Raw genomic sequence first — 17,453 nt, forward strand, 5'->3', positions numbered from 1 at the left:
TGGAAAGCTTGTGGCCTGTTATCAGAAAATATTGAGTATGAACAGCTCCTGTTAACTACAATGGGAGTTTTGGGTTCTCCACACTTCAGAAGAATGGGCCTGCAGCCTGTCCTGTCATGCATCTAAAATCAGTGGCTCCTTTGGAAAGAGGTAGGTGTAGCTGAGTGCGGAAGTGAGATCACTAGAATAGTGACTGATTTAGCCCAGGCCCCGTTCTCTTATGTGAGGAGTCTTGCATAAAATGCTCTCACTGGAATTCAAAGGATCAGAGGTTGAAGGCCTTCCCATTTAAAAAAGAATTAAGTAGATATTTTAGAGGGTAACACTCAATGAAGCTTGTGATGTGGCAGTGGAAGTCTCATTCCTTAATGGCAAAAGGTTTATTCCTCAGCAGTTCAGGCCTTTCATGCTGCAGCTTGAAATGCTTTATTGTATGTCACAGGAGAGGGATGAGTTGAGACGTGTCTCTTGGTGATGCACATAGAATGGTGCTTGCAGCACTCTGGAGCAAATGGATTTACTGCATTTCTTCAAATTTGGCAAGGATATAAACTCTTGTGCTTCATGGTATCGTTCAGGGGAGGCGAGTTGTATGTGCCCGTGGTGTCCAGGCTCCAGGAATATCAGGGCCGAGGGGCCCGGCTCCACCAGTGTTCGAAACCGGGTCTCTCCCATGGCCCTGCCTGCTGCCCCCGCATGCCTCCCCCGGCCCCCGCCTGCTGCCACCATGCACCTCCGTCTGGCCCCGGAGCATCCCTGCCTCAAGTGGGCAGCTGCCATGCCACTCCACGCGGCCCTCTCTTGCCACTGCCGCTGGTTGCTGCTGCCTAACGCACAAAAGCGGCACTGGCGGCAGGCTGAGGCGGCTGCTGCACCTGAGGAAGCGCACACATGAGGCAGCCCTCCCCTTCCCCGGCACCCACCAGGAGGCGACGCCAAGGGGCCTTCCAGGAAACAGAGTCTGGACCTCACCTGAGCAGCTTCTGGGGCTTGGGTAAGTGTTTGACCATGTGATCTGTGCCTTCCCCCCACCCGCAGCCACCACTTCTGCCCCACTTCTGAGCATCTTTTAGGTTTTCTTTAGCAAGGGGTAAAGAATTTTGGAGGGTGTTTTGGAGGTCGCTTACAATGTCTAGAATGTTAGTTCCTGGAGAAGGCGTAACCCCCTCCCATTGCTGCTTCACCAATCATAATGGCCCCTTAACCTCGTGGCCATACACAAGTTCAAATGGTGAAAACCCTAACCTGGGATTTGGTACATACCTGTAGGCAAAGAGCAACTGCTGCAACACTAGGTCCCAATCATTGGAGTGCTTATTTATGAATTTACGTACCATAACCCCCAAAGTTCCATTAAAAATCTCCACCAGGCCATTTGTTTGATGGTGGTAAGGGGTGGCAACCAAGTGTTTGACCCCATGAGCTTCCCACAGGCTTTTCGTGGTCTGTGCCAGGAAATTAGTTCCTGAATCTGTAAGGCTATCGGAGGGCCAACCCACCGTGGCAAAATGTCTGTTAATGCCTGGCATACACTTTTAGCCCTGGTGTTGCATAGAGCTACTGCTTCCAGCCATTGGGTGGCAAAATCCATGAAAGTCAGTATATATAGCTTTCCTTTGGGTGTCTTTTTCGGGAAAGGACCCAGAATATCCACAGCTACTTGCTGAAATGGAACCTCAGTTATGGGGAGTGGCTGGAGAGGGGATTTGACCTGGTCTTGGGGTTTTCCCACTCTTTGGCACACCTCACAAGACATAAGTAGAAATGTCATTGCCCATTCCCTCCCAGTGGAAGGACTTCTCCAAACAGTCTTTGGTCCTGTTCACCCCAGCATGGCCACTAGGATGATTGTTGGCTAAGCTCAAGAGCTTTACCCGGTACTTAGTTGGAACTACCAACTGTGCACCAGAAAGAGCTCCCTTGTATAAAAGTCCTCTTTCTACAAGAAACCGGGATTGGTTAGAAGAGCTGAGAGGAGGTGGGTTACTCTGTGGCGCAGTACAAGCTCCCTGGAGGCTGTCATCTGCTTCCTGCTCAGCCTGGAACTGTTCCCTTCATGCTGGAGACACCAGTTCCTCATTGAATTGTGGACTCAGGCTTGGTCCCTCAGGAAGTGATGTAGGGGATGGGGCTGTTTCCGGTGGCTGTGAACCACTCTCCGCTGGCACACTATGCTGTATTTCAGGCTCCTGCTGAGCCTCTTGCCTAGGTTTATCTGATGCTGCCAGTGCAGACTTGCTGGTGCCCTCTGGCATTGGAGTTGTAGACGAGGTTGCAAGTGCTGGATTCAGGGCTGTCAGTGGTTCTGGTGCTGGTTGCTCCGCCAGTTCCGGTTTTGGGACTGGCTCTGTCTGGGTCCTGCAGCTGGATCCACTACTGCTGTCGCAGACATTGGTATGGGGTCCGGTTCCACCACCTCAGTTTGGGTCTCGGGTAACACAGGCTGGGCCCTCGTGGAAGGCTCAGGAACGGAGCTAGGTGTGAAGGCTTGCTTCGCCTGGCTGCGGGTGACCATTTCCCCCGCTCTTGGCTAGCTTCACATGGTTGGCCAATCTCCCCCAGCAGCATGGGAATGGGATAATCATCATAGGCTGCGAAAGTCCACATTCCTCACCAGCCCTTGTACTGGACAGGCAACTTGGCTGTAGGCAAGTGTAAAGAGTTTCACATGCAGGGTTGAATTATCACCGAGACCTCTGGGTTGATGAATTTGGAGTCCACTAAGGATTGGTGGATAGCTGACACCTGTGCTCCAATAACTTTCTTGCCGCCCACACTCATAGTTTCCCTTTGCTCTGAGGGTACCTGGCAGGCATCTGGGCCTGGGGGCCTTTGGTGTGATTCTTGTGTAATGAACTGCAATCTGTTGGGGTTCTTGGGGCAGTTGACCTTTATATGCCCCGATTCATTACATTTAAAACATTGCCCAGCTGACTGGTCATTGGGGCGAGGTGGGTTGCTGGAGACGGGTGTGGTGGGACGATAAGGGGTTTGGGGTTTTCCTTGGGATGTAGGTAGGGACTTGGGCTGCTCCCGGTGGTAGGATTTTGTTTCGGGTTGCCCCTTCTGATAGTCACTCCAACTGCAACTAGTTTTTTTCTTTTCTGCCACCTCCACCCATTTGGTTCCAATCTCCCCCACCTCAATTCCAGTTTTGGGCTTCCCATCTACGATATACCTTTCTGTTTCCTCAGGAAAACCCTCTAAGAACTGTTCCATTTGCATTAGGAAAGACAGATCTTCCAGAGATTTAACGCTTCCTCCTGATATACAGGCATCCCAATTTCTTACAATGTGGCAGGCGTGCTGGGAAAATGCCACATCTGGTTTCCACTTCAGGACTCTGAACCGCCGTCGGGCATGCTCGGGTGTTAGCCCCATTCTAATTCTGGCCTTGTTTTTAAAAAGTTCATAACTGTTCATGTCTTCCTTGGGCATTTCAGCTGCCACCTCTGCTAAGGGTCCACTGAGCTGTGGCCTCAGCTCCACCATATACTGGATGGTAGAAATGCTGTACCCAAGGCAGGCCTTTTGGAAATTTTCTAAGAAGGCCTCTGTATCATGGTCTCCCTTGTAGGTGGGGAACTTTCTGGGATGGGAAGCGGTACCTGGAGAAGGATTGCTAGGGTTGTCTGGTATATTCTGCTTAGCCCTTGCCCTCTCTAACTCCAGTTCATGCTTCTGGGCCTCGCTCTGGGCCTCCCTAGCTCTCTTGTGGGCAGCTTCTTCCCTGGCCATCTGTCTATCATGTTCTTTTATTCTTTCCTCAGCTTTGAATTTAGCTAATTCTAGTTCCTGTTGGACACTGCGTTTCGCCATCCTAGCTTACGCCGAGAGTTAGAAAGTAAAAAAAAAATCTTGCTTGTGAATTCCCTTGCAGGAAGTTAACTACCCTGCCCTCAGGAAGAGGGAAAAAAAATCTCCAGCTGCTCACAACTTAAAAAAAAATCTCTTTGTTATAAGAACCTGAAACCTCTGTCTCCAGGCGAAGAGAGAGAACAGATCTCTAGCTGCTCTCAGCTAAACAAAAAACCTCTTTTTGACTTTCAAGCAGCCAAAAGAAAAAAAAATATCCTTTTAAAATCCTACTGGGCATTTGGTTCAAAATGATCCCACCATGCTGCCAAGTGATTTAAACAAACATTCAGGGAGGGCCATTTTGAGCTCTACCTTCCCCAAATATCCCCCCAAACCACTACACTCCCTTTCCTGGGGAGGCTGGAGAATAATATCCTCACCAATTGCTACAGGTGAACACAGACCCAAACCCTGGGATCTGAAGAATAATGAAAAATCAATCAAGTTCTTCAAAGAAGAATTTTAATTAAAGAAAAGGTAAAAGAATTACCTCTGTAAAATCAGGATGGTAAGTACTTTACAGAATAACAAAAGACTCAAGAACACAGAGGATTTCCCCTCTGGGCAAAACCTTAAAGTTACAAAAGGATAAAAACCTCCCTCTTAGCACAGGGAAATTCACAAGCTCAAACAAAAGGTAATCTAATGCATTTCTTTTCTGCTATTACTTACTATTTCTGCAAGACTAGATGCTTAGTTCAGAAATACGTAAGAAGATGTAAATTCCCTGCCTGCTTTCTTAGCTGACTCCCAAAAACACAGACCAGAACCTTCCCCCACAGATTTGAAAGTATCTTCTCCCCTTACTGGTCCCTTTGGTCAGGTGTCACCCAGGTTATCTGAGCTTCTTAATGTTTTACAGGGTAAAGAAGGAGAGAATTAGATAAAACTGTTAGAAAACCCCTGAGTCATGAGTGTTTTTAGACAGTTTTTTAGGCTGCTGGAGGACTTGAGAGGCCCTTTGTTAGAGGTTATAATTGGAGATATACCAATCTCCTAGAACTGGAAGGGACCTTGAAAGGTCATTGAGTCCAGCCCCCTGCCTTCACTAGCAGGACCAATTTTTGCCTGAGATCCCTAAGTGGCCTCCTCAAGGATTAAACTCACAATCCAGGGTTTAGCAGGCCAATGCTCAAACCACTGAGCCATCCCTCCCCCTCAAAGGCCCAATTAGTTACAAACCAAACTTTGACAACTCCTCCCATTCATGGAATTTTTTTCTCCGTGTTTTTGATGATTAGTTTGTTCCTAATTAGAGGAGCTCCTGAGGTCTCTTCCAACCATCATATTCTATGACTCTATGATTCTAACTCCACATGGGGTGAGGAGCACATTACACCCTGCAGCTCTCTTTCCTCTGGAAACTTTCTAGGCCAGCTACATTCCTGTGATCATTCTCCTGATTTCACCGATGCTGCAGTCAGATATTTGGGAGCCTTGAACGGGAACTGTCCAATGCAAATCAGGAGCAGTGGTGAGCATGGAGTGAGTAATCACTGTGACTGGATTTATTGCTGACTGTCCACTTGCTCCCTGTGTAACCTTCCCCTCAATGGGCTTGTTCACCTCCACATAAACCAGACCTAATAGTGATACTATGCTCGATGATCAGAGGCTTCCTGAAATTAACCGACTTTGATTAAAGTCTCCTTCAAGTTGTGTGGCTGCACAGAGCTGTACTATTTTCATAGTAGATTTTTTCCCTGGGGTTAGGTGCCCCCAAATTGTGGTTTAGAATTCAAAGGCTCTCCCAACAATATTTTTGGTTTCCTTTTGAAAATCTCTTCTCTCTGCCCCTACCTACTGCACCCCTTCAGAGAGAGCCTGCCCTGGAGAAGGGGGGTTGGGAACACACCGGCCACCAGTGGAGTCCCAGACTCCCCGTGCCCTGCCAGATGGGAACGGGGGAGCTGAGCAGGGGAGAGCCCCATCGATCGAATACTACACCCGACTCCACAGACAAGACAGACAGCACCTCTGGTTCTGCGCACACTGACCCCACATGTGTCTGGTCTCTGCAGGAAAAGACTCTTTGCTAAAACAGGTAATGCAAGGAGGAAGTCCACCATTGTACAGACAGCCCTCATAATGCTATGAAACACTTCAATGGCTCCTCTCACTCCATTGCTTAGAAAAGGTGCAGCTTGAGGAGTACCTGGTGCTGCCTTCTATACAAGGATGAATTTCATCCGACGTGATTTTTAAACAAGTAGGGAGGAACAAAGAGGACCAGAAGACTGATATTATGATGCAGCAGAATTTTTAATGCAAATGAAATTGGCAGTACACAGTTACAGGAAGAAATACTACAGAGCAGAAAGAATGTATTTTCAGTGTTTCAAGGAGGCCCGCGACCAATCACAGGTCTTAATGGGAGGTAGTTCAGACCCAATGTTATTTTTGCGTTGGTGCAGCTGCAGAGGTTGACAAACATGTCCCCTTTGTAACCATTTTAAGTGTATTGCTTTACCCCGGTTGGTGGGAAATGAGACAAAGCCAAAGAGAAGCAGAGTCTACGAAGATTCTCCATCAGACGTCTGCCACAGCAAAGGTCAAAGCAAGTCAGTAGAGGTACGTAGTGATGAAAAGGATAGAACATATAGGACCTAATTCTCCTTGACAGCAAGGTCTCTTTTTCCCACTCTCAAGGGACTTAAAGGGATAATAAATGTAAATGATGCCTATCTTCAGGCCCCTGTTGCCTTCACCAGGCGGGGTTGGTGTAAAAAGCCAGAGTATAATTCAGAATGAGTCCACAGGTGAAAGTGAGAATCAGCATACGGGTGGGAAAGCCTTGGCAGAAAGAGTCATAAAGCGTAACATCAGAAATGCAGCATGGCTGTCAGCCCAGGGTGCTGAGCACACACACAGCTCCACTGAGTTCAGCTGGAGCCCTGTTTGCCCAGCACTTCTGAAAGCCTTGCCCAAAAGGTCAGGGGTGAATCTGTATCTTGCTGTTCAATTCCTTCCTTCTTCCACGGATGTTGCTGCTGGCTTTAGCATGGCCCACAGTTTCCACTGAGGTACCTATGGCAAGATACCCCAGAACCACATACTCCCCCGAAACCATAACCACCCAGGTAACCACCTAGTCCCCCATAACAGCCTAATCCCCCATAACCGTAAGGGTAGCCGTAACCACCATACCCGCCTAAACCGTACCATCCTCCGTAACGGCCTCCATAGCCCCCCCAACCGAATGAGCCTCCGAAACCGGGTCCGACCACAGGTGCTCCTACAGCTCCCACTGCACTGTGTTGAGGGAAATTGCTCAGAATTGGTCCTGGAAGGGTCACGACAACCGGTGAGGGTCTGATCACCACTTCGGAGTCTTGACACTGCCTAACGCACGGCTCGTTGCAGGTACCAGTGACCGGACATGGCCGGGCCACCCCGCATTCTGGATAGCACAGGCTGGAGCAAGTCATCTTTCTGGGATGGAGGTAAACCTGCAACACACAACAGGAACTAGAGTCAAAAGAAGGTAAAATGCAAAGAGGATGTTCAGAATCATTAAAAAGAGGATAGAGAATAAGAAGGAGAATATATTATTGCTCTTATATAAATCCATGGTATGCCCACATGTCGAATACTGCGTACAGATGTGGTCTCCTCATCTGAGAAAAGATATACTGGCACTAGAAATGGTTCAGAAAAGGGCAACTAAAATGATTAAGGGTTTGGAGAGGGTCCCATATGAGTAGAGATTAAAGAGGCTAGGACTCTTCAGCTTGGAAAAGAGGAGACTAAGGGGGGATATGATAGAGGTCTATAAAATCACGAGTGATGTGAGAAAGTGGATAAGGAAAAGTTATTTACTTATTCCCATAATACAAGAACTAAGGGTCACCAAATGAAATTAATAGACAGCAGGTTTAAAACAAATCAAAGGAAGTTCTTCTTCACGCAGCACACAGTCAACCTGTGGAACTCCTTGCCTGAGGAGGTTGTGAAGCATGGACTATAACAGCATTTAAAAGAGAACTGGATAAATTCATGGTGGTTAAGTCCATAAATGGCTGTTAGCCAGACTGGGTAAGGAATGGTGTCCCTAGCCTCTGTTCATCAGAGGATGGAGATGGATGGCAGGAGAGAGATCACTTGATCATTTCCTGTTGGATTCACTCCCTCTGGGGCACCTGGCACTGGCCACTGTTGGTAGACAGGATAGTTGGCTAGATGGACCTTTGGTCTGATCCGGTACAGCCGTTCTTATGTTCCTAAGTGCCGGTGGAAGAAAGGCTTGAAAGCTTGGTTACTATTGCAGCCAGGTCTGCACAGGGCCCGAGAGAGAGTAGAGAAATGGCATTAGTCCCTATGTTCATGGCCATGTATTTGTTCCTATATCCTCTTTCTACGCCTCTTGTCCACTCGCACTAAAGTTGCCTCCCAACAGGACCCTTTGAGCCCCTCTCAAGCACTTTGTATAAAAAATCATCGACTGGAATAAGGGTCACGATTTCTACATTGGACACCAGGGATTCTGTGTCCATTTTAGACATTTCTCAAAGAGAACCTGACTGGGATCCTGGTAATTGCATCCTTTCGTTTGAGGATTTAATCTCTGCATGCAAACCAGTTGAGTCTGGTATCACAGCGTTGTTCTTTCAGTTTCCAAGCCTTGAGGAAAACAATGAGGAGTCCTTGTGGCACCTTAGAGACTAACAAATTGACTTGGGCACAAGCTTTTGTGGGCTAAAACCCACTTCATCAGGTGCATGGAGTGGAAAACACAGAGGCAGGTATAAATACACAGCACATGAAAAGATATCTGCCTCTGTATTTTCCACTATATGCATCTGATGAAGTGGGTTTTAGCCCACAAAAGCTTGTGCCCAAGTCAATTTGTTAGTCTCTAAGGTACCACAAGGACTCCTCATTGTTTTTGCTGATACAGACTAACATGGCTACCCCTCTCAAACTGTGAGAGTCATCAATACTTGCTAATGAATAAACATAGACTTTGCTTTTCTCCAAAGAAATCACTAAGGACAAGCTCCTCTGCTGGGGTAAAATGGCTTCAGGTCCTCTGACTTCCATGGAGCAACACTAAATTACACCATCTGAAGAGCAGCACGCTCAATGGGTATTTCTGCTCAGAAGAACATAGGAATTGCTAGATTGGATCCTACCACTTGTCAGCTTCATGCATTCTCCTGTCTCCAATAGTGAGGAGTAACAGCAGCATCAGCATAAAGGAGAAGATCACTGAACTGGCCGTTTCTGGACTAACCTGAACAAGTTCCTTCCTAATCCAGCTAAAGTGAAAAATGGCTAAGGGACTTCCTAAAGTTACTGAGAAGATTCAAACGTCCTAATTCTATTTCCAGTTATTCGGAATTATGTTTCTCAATTGCATATGTTGCTCCTAAATTCCCCGAGCAGCTTCGAATTGTGAATCCTATAACACCTGCAACTGATTAACTGCACAAGATAATTATGGAAGAGAACCCTGATCCCTCATAAAAATCACAGCGAGTAAGTGCAAGATTCAGTCCTAAATAGAAATGGACCCTACTGCCACATCCCTAGGGTTAGAAAGAAATTGATTCCAAATGGACTTACCTAATTGACTGAGGAGATGAAGTCTGAGAAGTGTTTAGAAGAGTGCTGATTCTTGTGTGCTTTTATACAGTGCCTAGGACTGCCTGGAGGATCTGCGATGTCATTTGTGGAGGAGGTCCTCATTAGTTACCAAACAAACTTGATTGCCTTGCTATGTCCTCGTTTGGATGGAGCTGTTTTCCTCAGGGGTTGCAACGATTGGGCTAATGGCAGCCTCAGAGGGCGTGACATGCACGTTGCACTCTTCATCTTTCTTTCATCTTAAAATTGTATGGGCCAACTGCATTCCTTGTGCCATTCCACTGGGGCTACAATGAGAATGAATGTCAAGGTGCTTCTGAGTGGCATCAGTAGCACAACAAGCCCTGATGAAAGGAATCTAGGCTGGCCCTTTCAATTCATGATGGTTGTGGTTAGGGGCATTAGGCAGTTCATTGTAAACCTGCTAGGAAGGAGGGAGCCACTTTTCTGCATTCTTACCAGCTCTATCGCCAGTGGGTCAGATCTATTTCCCTTTGAAGTTAATGGGAATCATTCTTTGCCTCCAGTGTAGTTCCTGTCAGACCTTTACATCTGAAATTCACCCTTTGGCACATGGGATGGTGTGATGCCTATAGACAACTTTCGTCACACATTGAACTTATAAACTAGGTCTCATGAGGGACTTAAGTGGAGCATGGGCCTTTGTGATGACACGCTGCGCAGGGGTGAATTTCACCCTGTGGTAAGTATGCCTTGACTTAACACTGGACCTCCAGTTGGGTCACCAATGCTGTCTCAAAGGGCTTCCTACAGCAGATTTGCTCATGGGTCAAGTCCAGGGATGGCGGAGAGTGAAGGACAAGAGTGCTCTTTTATAGCAAGGGTTTGAATTAAGTCTTGGACCTTGTACTCAGTCAGAAACCATCTCTCTATTCATGAGCAGCCAAGAAATGGAGGTCTTGTAAGACATTGGAGCTGACTGAGACCAGCAACAGGATCAGGAGAGATGAAATCATCCATTCCTGGGGAAGGAGGAGATGGCTGTGCGATGAGATTTCACATAAAATCTGACTAACCACAGGGCATGTTGCAGAAAACATTCCTGCCTTAACCAGAGTGTTGTTTAAAGTGTAAACTGTGTCCTCAAGAGTGGGTCCCATGTGCAGGGAAGAAGTATCTTCCTTTGATTTTAAGGAACCACTTGAAGCTCTTTGAAGTTGACATACCTGTGCTGATTTACACCAAGAGAGCACCTTCATTTTCCAATAAAAATCTTTTGAAAAATACCAGATGCAGAACTCTATTTGAATGAAACTGAAACAGCCCCGAATTGTGTGGCTTTTGTGATACCAGAGACCTTGGCCTCTATTTTTTTATAATGACTCTATTACTCAATGCAGAGGTGTCTAATCCCCACAACAGTGTATTAATATTCTGAAGAACTTCCAGCCTTAACATCCTTACCCTCCCTGTTTGATAGGCCTAGAAAAAGAGGCACGTTGAGGTGAAGGTCACATGCGGGTCAGTTGCAGAAACAGAAATACAATCCAATACTTCTGACGCATCCTACTGAAGGCTGAGCTCAAGGTTAATCCCTGTCACGCTGTCTTACAGGACAAGGTTTGTAACATGTCCTGTTAAAAATGTTTGTTTCCTTGGATCTAAGTATCAACAATTACAAAAAATAGTTCAAGTTGTGATCCACTTTCATTGTGTCTTCTTAAACATGAGGATAATATTTCTCCACAGGAATTACATGTCCAGACAGGTTCAGGAAATAGAGGGTAGTATCCACATGAGCTGTCCAAGCCATTTGGGTTTTTCTCTGACTCTGCCAATCACTCCTGTCTGACCTCCAACTGAGTGTGTCTCCGTTGACCTCCAGGGTAAACAGTTAGAATTGTAATTCTCATGGTGCATGGTCTGAGGCTTCCTCTGATCTTAGCATTTCAAAGCACTTTACAAACACTCATTAAGTGTTATACGGCGAAAGAACTGTATTTATTATAGCAATAATTACTTTTTACTGGCATTAGATGTTCCAACACTGAAGATTAGATTGACTTCAAAATTGCATGTCAAGTTCTCAGATGTCATTCCCATATTCAAAGTTTAAGGGTAGATGCTAAGCCAGTGAAAGCAATGGAAAACATCAGCTACTGCATTTCTATTGATGAGTGGCCAAGAGCACTGGGAAGAAGCACAAGACAGCTAGAGATAAGGAGAACTTCTTCAACAGTCACATTGCTGTGGGATTAGATGTGATTAATTGCAACCTACAGAAATCAGTAAACCTCTTCTCTGACAGAAAGCTTTCAGTCAGCAATAAATCCAGTCATAGTGATTACTCATCCCCATATTCACCACTGCTCCTGAACTGCATTAGAGAGTTCCCGTTCAAGGCTTCCGAATATCCCACTGAAGCATCAATGAAGTCAGTAGAATGATCTCAGGACTGTAGCTGGCCCATAAAGTATTCAGAGGAAAGAGAGCTGCAGCACCCATTGGCCAGGAACGGAGAACTGCAGCCTCTGGGAGCTGCGGGCAGGGGTGGCTCTAGGCATTTTGCTGCCCGAAGCACGGCAGGCAGGTTGCCGTCAGCGGCTTGCCTGCAGAGGTCCGCCGAAGCCGCAAGCCGCCGAAGCAGCCTGGCTGCCGCTCTCGTGGCGACCGGCAGAGCGGCGCCCGTGGCATGCCGTGCCAAGAACGTGCTTGGCATGCTGGGGCCTGGAGCTGCCCCTGGCTGCGGGGGGACCCTGCCTGTGGCTGGTCAATGCAACAAAATGCCTTGTGGCCTGAGAGCGGATTACCCGGATGGACCACATACCCCTATTTAAACCATGAAGAAATCAATGCCTGCAACTCAATAATGGAAAAAAACCAAAAACCCCAAACCCTTCCCACTGCTTAGAATCAAAGAGTGTCTGTGCAAGATTCAGTCCTATATTAAAAGGGCCCCCAGCATATCGCCTGAACGCTTAGGGAGAGAGCGAGTTGAACAGGATTTCTCAAGTTCACGGGGGAGAATTAGAGTACAGGGTCCAAGATTTAATTCAAACCCTTGCTATAAAAGAGCACTGCTGTCCTTCACTCTCTGCCATCGCTGGACTTGACCCATGAGTAAATCTGCTGTAGGAAGCCCTTTGAGACTGGTGACCCAAGTGGAGGTCCAGTGTTAAGTCAAGGCGTACTCACCACAGGGTGAAATTCACCCCTGTGCAGCGGGTCATCACAAAGGCCCATGCTCCACTTAAGTCCCCTCATAAAACCTAGTTTATAAGTTCAGTGTGGGACTAAAGTTGTCTATGGGCATCGTACCATCCCCTGTGCCAAAGGGTGAACTTCAGATGTAAAGGTCTGACAGGAAATACACTGGAGGCAAGGAATGATTCCCATTAACTTCAAAGGGAAATGGATCTGACCCACTGGCGATGGAGCTGGTAAGAATGCAGAAAAGTGGCTGCCTCCTTCCTAGCAGGTTTACAATGAACTGCCTAATGCCCCTAAATACGACCATCATGAATTGAAAGGACGAGCCTGGATTCCTTTCATCAGGGCTTGTTGTGCTACTGATGCCACTCAGAAGCACAACATTCATTCTCATTGTAGCCCTAGTAAAATCTGTGGAATGGCACCAGGAATGCAGTTGGCCCATACAATTTTAAGATAAAAGAAAGATGAAAAGTGCAACGTGCACATCACGCCCTCTGAGGCTGCCATTAGCCCAATTGTTGCAACCTCTGAGGAAAACAGCTCCATCCAAACGAGGACATAGCAAGGCAATCAAGTTTGTTTGGTAACTAATGAGGACCTCCTCCACAAATGACATCGCAGATCCTCCAGGCAGTCCTAGGCACTGTATAAAAGCACACAAGAATCAGCACTCTTCTAAACACTTCTTCAGACTTCATCTCCTCGGTCAATTAGGTAAGTCCATTTGGAATCAGTTTCTTTCTAACCCTAGGGATGTGGAGGTAGGGTCCATTTCTATTTAGGACTGAATCTTGCACTTACTCGCTGTGATTTTTATCAAGGGTCAGGGTTTTCTTCCATAATTATCCTGTGCAGTTAATCAGTTGCAGGCATTACGGGATTCACGATTTAAAGCTGCTCGGGGAATTTAGGAGCAACATATGCAATTGGGAAACATAATTCTGAGTAATTGGGAATAGAATTAGGACGTTTGAATCTTCTCAGTAACTTTAGGAAGTCCCTTAGCCATTTTTCACTTAGCTGGATTAGGAAGGAACTTGTTCAGGTTAATCCAAGAAGGGCCAATTCAATGATCTTCTCCTTTATGCTGATGCTGCTGTTACTCCTCACTATTGGAGACAGGAGAATGCATGAAGCTGACAAGTGGTAGGATCCAATCTAGCAATTCCTATGTTCTTATGAGCAGAAATATCCATTGAGGGTGCTTCTCCTAAGATGGTGTAATTTAGTGTCACTCCATGGAAGTCAGAGGACCTGAAGCCATTTTACCCCAGCAGAGGAGCTTGTCCTTAGTGATTTCGTTGGAGAAAAGCAAAGTCTACATTTATTCATTAGCAAGTATTGATGACTCTCACGGTTTGAGAGGGGTAGCCATGTTAGTCTGTATCAGCAAAAACAATGAGGAGTCCTTGTGGTACCTTAGAGACTAACAAATTGACTTGAGCATAAGCTTTTGTGGGCTAAAACCCACTTCATCAGATGCATATAGTGGAAAATACAGAGGCAGGTATCTTTTCATGTGCTGTGTATTTATACCTGCCTCTGTGTTTTCCACTCCATGCATCTGATGAAGTGGGTTTTAGCCCACAAAAGCTTGTGCCCAAGTCAATTTGTTAGTCTCCAAGGTTCCACAAGGACTCCTTGTTGTTTTTCCCAAAGTTTGGAAACTGAAAGAACAACGCTGTGATACCAGACTCCACTGATTTGCATGCAGAGGTAAAATCCTCAAACAAAAGGATGCAATTACCATGATCCCAGTCAGGTTCTCTTTGAGAAATGTCTAAAATGGACACAGAATCCCTGGTGTCCAATGTAGAAATCGTGACCCTTATTCCAGTTGATGATTTTTTATACAAAGTCCTTGAGAGGGGCTCAAAGGGTCTTGTTGGGAGGCAACTTTAGTGCGAGTGGACAAGAGGCATAGAAAGAGGATATAGGAACAAATACATGGCCATGAACATAGGGACTAAGGCAACTTCTCCTTTCTCTCTCGGGCCCCGTGCAGACCTGGCTGCAATAGTAACCAAGCTTTCAAGCCTTTCTTCCACCGGCACTTAGGAACATAAGAACGGCTGTACCGGATCAGACCAAAGGTCCATCTAGCCCACGCCACTGTCTACCGACAGTGGCCAGTGCCAGGTGCCCCAGAGGGAGTGAATCCAACAGGAAATGATCAAGTGATCTCTCTCCTGCCGTCCATCTCCACCCTCTGACAAACAGAGGCTAGGACACCATTCCTTACCCATCCTGGCTAATAGCCATTTATGGCCTTAACCACCATGAATTTATCCAGTTCTCTTTTAAACCCTGTTATAGTCCAGGCTTCACAACCTCCTCAGGCAAGGAGTTCCACAGGTTGACTGTGTGCTGCGTGAAGAAGAACTTCCTTTGATTTGTTTTAAACCTGCTGCCTATTAATTTCCTTTGGTGACCTCTAGTTCTTGTATAATGGGAATAAGTAAATAACTTTTCCTTATCCACTTTCTCACATCACTCGTGATTTTATAGACCTCTATCATATCCCCCCTTAGTCTCCTCTTTTCCAAGCTGAAGAGTCCTAGCCTCTTTAATCTCTCCTCATATGGGACCCTCTCCAAACCCTTAATCATTTTAGTTGCCTTTTTCTGAGCCTTTTCTAGTGCCAGTATATCTTTTCTCAGATGAGGAGACCACATCTGTACGCAGTATTCGAGATGTGGGCGTACCATGGATTTATATAAGAGCAATAATATATTCTCCTTCTTATTCTCTATCCCCTTTTTAATGATTCTGAACATCCTCTTTGCATTTGTACCTTCTTTTGACTCTAGTCCCTGTTGTGTGTTTCAGGTTTACCTCCATCCCAGAAAGATGACTTGCTCCAGCCTGTGCTATCCAGAATGCGGAGTGGCCCGGCCATGTCCGGTCACTGGTACCTGCAACGAGCCATGCGTTAGGCAGTGCCAAGACTCCGAAGTGATCATCAGACCCTCACCAGTTGTCGTGACCATCCCAGGACCCATTCTCAGCAATTTCCCTCAACACAGTGCAGTGGGAGCTGTAGGAGCACCTGTGGTCGGACCCGGTTTTGGAGGCACATTCGGTCCTGGGGGATTTGGCTATGGAGGCCGTTACGGAGGATGGTACGGTTTAGGCGGGTATGGTGGTTATGGCTACCCTTACGGTTATGGGGGATTAGGCTATGGAGGCCATTACGGAGGATGGTACGGTTTAGGCGGATATGGTGGTTACGGCTACCCTTATGGGTATGGGGGATTAGGCTGTTATGGGGGACTAGGTGGTTACCTGGGTGGTTATGGTTTCGGCGGAGTATGTGGTTCCGGGGTATCTTGCCATAGGTACCTCAGTGGAAACTGTGGGCCATGCTAAAGCCAGCAGCAACATCCGTGGAAGAAGGAAGAACCAGGAAATGAACAGCCAGATACAGATTCACCCCTGACCTTTTGGGCATGGCTTTCAGAAGTGCTGGGCAAACAGGGCTCCAGCTGAACTCAGTGGAGCTGTGTGTGCTCAGCACCCTGGGCTGACAGCCATGCTGCCTTTCTAATGCTACGCTTTGTGACTCTTTCTGCCAAGGCTTTCCCACCCGTGTGCTGATTCTCTTATTCACCTGTGGACTCATTCTGAATTACACTCTGGCTTTTTACACCAACCCCGCAGGGTGAAGGCAACAGGGGCCTTAAGATAGGCATCATTTACATTTATTATCACTTTAAATCCCTTGAGAGTGGGAAAAAGAGACCTTGCTGTCAAGGAGAATTAGGTCCTATATGTTCTATCCTTTCCATCACTACGTACCTCTACTGACTTGCTTTGACCTTTGCTGCGGCAGATGTCTGATGGAGAAGCTCTGCTTCTCTTTGGCTTTGTCTCATTTCCCACGGATTGGGGTAAAGCAATACACTTAAATGGTTACAAAGGGGACATGTTTGTCAACCTCTGCAGCTGCACCAACGCAAAGAGAACATTGTGTCTGAACTACATCCCATTGAGACCTGTAATCAGTCGCGGCTCTTCTTGAAACAGTGGAAATACATTCTTTCTGCTCTGTAGTATTTCTTCCTGTAACTGTGTACTGCCGATTTCATTTGCATTAAAAACTCAGCTGCATCATAATATCAGTCTTTTGGTTCTCTTTGTTCCTCCCTATTTGTTTAAAAATTGTTCTGGATGAAATTCATCCCTGTATAGGAGGCAGCACCAGGTACTTCTCAAGATGCACCTTTTCTAAGCAATGGAATGAGAGGAACCATTGCAGTGGTTCATAGCATTATGAGGGCTGTCTGTACAATGGCGGAGTTCCTCTTTAAATTACCTGTTTTAGCAAAGTATCTTTTCCTGCAGAGACCAGACACATTTTCCATTTAGAATGGAAATTTTTCTATGGTTTTAAGAAGAGCAGTCACATGGTCCACGATAAGAGTGTTTGTGAGTCTTTGAAGTATAACGACTGAAGAATAGCTGTTACCAAGGTCTGCGAGATGCGCCACCTTGATGCTTGTGCTGGTGCCACCAGCAGAGGTCGTCACCTGGCACCACGGAGACTCCTCGGGGCCTCTGGACAGCGCCTCTGGAGACACGTGGGGTCAGTGTGCCCAGAACCAGAGGTGCTGTCTGTCTTGTCTGCGGAGTCGGTTGTAGTATTCGATCGATGGGGCTCTCCCCTGCTCAGCTCCCCCGCTCCCATCTGGCAGGGCACGGGGAGTCTGGGACTCCAATGTCAGCCGGTGTGTTCCCAACCCCCCTTCTCCAGGGCGGGCTCTCTCTGAAGGGGTGCAATAGGTAGGGGCAGAGAGAAGGGATTTTCAAAAGGAAACCAAAAATATTGTTGGCAG

General features: G+C 46.7%; 1 protein-coding gene across 1 annotated transcript; it reads left to right on the forward strand.

Moving 5' to 3' along the window:
* The first annotated feature begins 15,452 nt into the window (after nucleotides 1–15,452).
* On the forward strand, nucleotides 15,453–15,987 carry LOC120372574 (claw keratin-like). Its single transcript, XM_039489790.1, has one exon. It carries the CDS (start codon nucleotides 15,469–15,471, stop codon nucleotides 15,985–15,987), a length of 519 nt encoding a protein of 172 aa, XP_039345724.1. The 5' UTR covers nucleotides 15,453–15,468.
* The last annotated feature ends 1,466 nt before the right edge of the window (nucleotides 15,988–17,453 follow it).

This window comes from Mauremys reevesii, linkage group 1 (genome assembly GCF_016161935.1).
Source record: "Mauremys reevesii isolate NIE-2019 linkage group 1, ASM1616193v1, whole genome shotgun sequence".
Classification (NCBI taxonomy): Eukaryota; Metazoa; Chordata; order Testudines; family Geoemydidae; genus Mauremys; species Mauremys reevesii.

What these genes read in the sequence shown, in the direction of transcription:
- LOC120372574 (XM_039489790.1), top strand. Translation starts at nt 15,469, where the DNA reads ATGACTTGCTCCAGCCTGTGCTATCCAGAATGCGGAGTGGCCCGGCCA.